This window comes from Poecilia latipinna, unplaced genomic scaffold, assembly GCF_001443285.1.
Source record: "Poecilia latipinna isolate Pla-1442-1.1 unplaced genomic scaffold, P_latipinna-1.0 Scaffold5315, whole genome shotgun sequence".
NCBI classification, from domain to species: domain Eukaryota; kingdom Metazoa; phylum Chordata; class Actinopteri; order Cyprinodontiformes; family Poeciliidae; genus Poecilia; species Poecilia latipinna.
In genome coordinates this window covers 1-2,556 of record NW_015117931.1, presented here as the reverse complement: position 1 = coordinate 2,556, position 2,556 = coordinate 1, and the positions used below count along the sequence as shown (strand labels likewise).

Here is a 2,556-nt window from a genome sequence, read left to right as displayed (position 1 = left end):
ATGTTCTTCACAAAATTCAAAGCAAGAGTCTTTATCACCCTGCTTTGCACAAATAATGGCATCAAAATGACCATCACAGTTCTGCAAATATATAGCTTCATTGGTCAAATGTCTACTGTTTGAATTATATTTGGTCCACTGTGTGCTGTTAAATACATAAAAAACCAATCCTAACATATTAGCGGCAGATTTAAACTCAATTTCCGTCGCACAGTGACCCACATACTTAATCTGTGACTGGTTAACGTATTCTGTCACAGAAGCAAAATCTTTAGTTAACAATTTTTCGCATTCTTCTCTATTATTGGTCATGTGTGAAACAACAGCAAGTCTAATTTTACGGTGATTTTTCTCAGAACCACTAAGTGCATAGGCTACAGCTCTGAAAAAACTGTTACCGTCATTTACAATATTTTTAATCTTACACACATTTCCCAAAGGACCACGCAAAATTACTTTTTGGAAACTATGTTCTTCAAAGTCGATTTTTAAGTTCTTACAAAGAGTTTTAGCATTAAGTTCAGAAAGGGGAGTAAACAGTAAAGTATTTTCGTTATCTTGTAAAATACCGACAGACTCGTCTTCAATGGAACTCTCAGTTTTCACCGTCATTATCTGCGCAGTTTTTGGTTCTGTTGTAGATGGCCGAGTTTTATGTCCCCCTGAAAAAACTGTATTCATGCAATAATTATAACATGTTTGTGAGTTAGGCAGCTTAACACAAACAACCGTCTCATAATGATTTCCACTAATGTTTTACAAATACATCCCGTGATTAGAGAAACTGCTCTGAGAACTGTATTCAAGCCATTTATCATTGAAAAATGTGAAAATATTTACACCAAAATAATCAGCTGCAGCTTGAATTTCCAATTCAGTCGCCCACGCACCAACATAATTCATTCTAGAAATGGCAATATATTGTGAGATGGAGGAATACTCACTTCTCAAAATACTATCATACAAGTGAGAATTTCTTTGTAACTGATTTACAACAGCAAGCCTAATTTTACGATGAGATTTCTGATTTCCACTGATGGCTTGACTAAGTGCTCTAAAAAAGCAGTTTCCATCGCCCACGATGTTTTCTGTCGCACATGGTAGACCGAGTTCACCAACCATACAAGATTTAGAATTTGCCCGTTCAAACTCAACNTTNANCTTTCCACAAAGTGACCGTGCAATGTCTTCCGAGAGAGGGTTAAAATGCAATTCCTTATTTTGCACATGAGTAACAACCACATCATCATCCCTGTTTGATGTTTGAAGTTCTTCATAGGAATCGTCCTGCATGTCAACACTGCTCTGTTCAAAAGGAGCACTGCTACTTGGCACAGCAGCTACATGTTTACATGTGCTGCTACTTGAGTCAATGTGAACTATTTCAACTCCACTGATCTCAAATCGCCTGGGACAGAGATTCAGTTCACCAGAAAACATTGTAAGATGTGCAAAGACATCATCAAGAGAATTAAAGTGGAGAAGAACGCTCTTTCCATTTGCATCCATCATCCCGTGTTGGTTTCTTGCATGGGAGTCTACAAGAGCAAAACGTCGATTATGTCGGATGAGGGCGCAGGTACTTCCACAAAGTGTCATAAAGCAGGTTTCATACTTACCACAGATCTTCCTCAATCCATCCCAGAGAGTAGTAAGCACACCCTCCTCGATTAACTGTCCTTCCACTATATCAACATCTCCAGAAACATAATCTCCATAAAAACATTCAAAATGCTGTCCATCAACATGAATATTTTTAGGCAAGTCTGGAATAGAAAGAAGCTCATGTCCACTACTGATTAAATTGCTGTCATGCAAAGATGTGTACAGCTCATCACCTACAGTCACTACATTGTCCAATATGTCACCATTCCACGAACAAACGCTTTTCAGTTTGTGCTTTGTTAAAGCAACAAGACTAATGGCTGCACACTGTAGTCCACCATATGTAAAACGAGGATCGCCCGGTTGAAATGACCCACTGACTGATGCAACATGGCTACTGGAAGCTTGGCTTGCATCTGTGGCATGCGTGTCCTCAGTCAGTGCTCCGGATGTGTCCGTATTACTGGACATTTCTTCGACAGAAATGCCGCAGAGTTTATACTCGGTTGCATTTAATGATTCCCTAAGTTTGTTCAAGTGAACCATTAAATCATTTAAACACGTGTTAAATACGACGACGGGCGTACCAGATTGTGACGCTAAACCCTCTGAATTCCGTGTCCCAAAATCCACAAGAGCAAAGTACTCTCCATGCTGGATGACCAAGGTGGTTGTATCAGGCAGGGCAAAGATGCACATTCCGTTTCTCAGTAAATACATTTGCAACCGCTCATACAGTTCCCCCTCCTGGTTGAGATCAAATGTTCCACGGACCGTATTTCCAGTTCCTACGTCCCAATTTCTACCAAAAATGGTCTGATCTTTAACCAACTTGCACAACTCTGGTTTTGGACCTCTGTCTGATCTTTTTCGCGCAATATATCCTGCCAACTTCTGACCTTGTACACGGACTTCATCTACATTCGCAGTCTTCCAGGTACAAATGGGAGA

At 39.9% G+C, this 2,556-nt stretch overlaps 1 protein-coding gene across 1 annotated transcript in view; it reads right to left on the bottom strand.

Moving 5' to 3' along the window:
- LOC106943454 (uncharacterized) overlaps window positions 1–612 on the bottom strand; it is a 3,725-nt gene extending 3,113 nt beyond the window's left edge. The window contains exon 1 of the mRNA XM_015026765.1: window positions 574–612. Coding sequence (XP_014882251.1) covers window positions 574–612 — 39 coding nt within the window. The remainder of the gene's footprint in view (window positions 1–573) is intronic.
- Window positions 613–2,556: the final 1,944 nt, after the last annotated feature.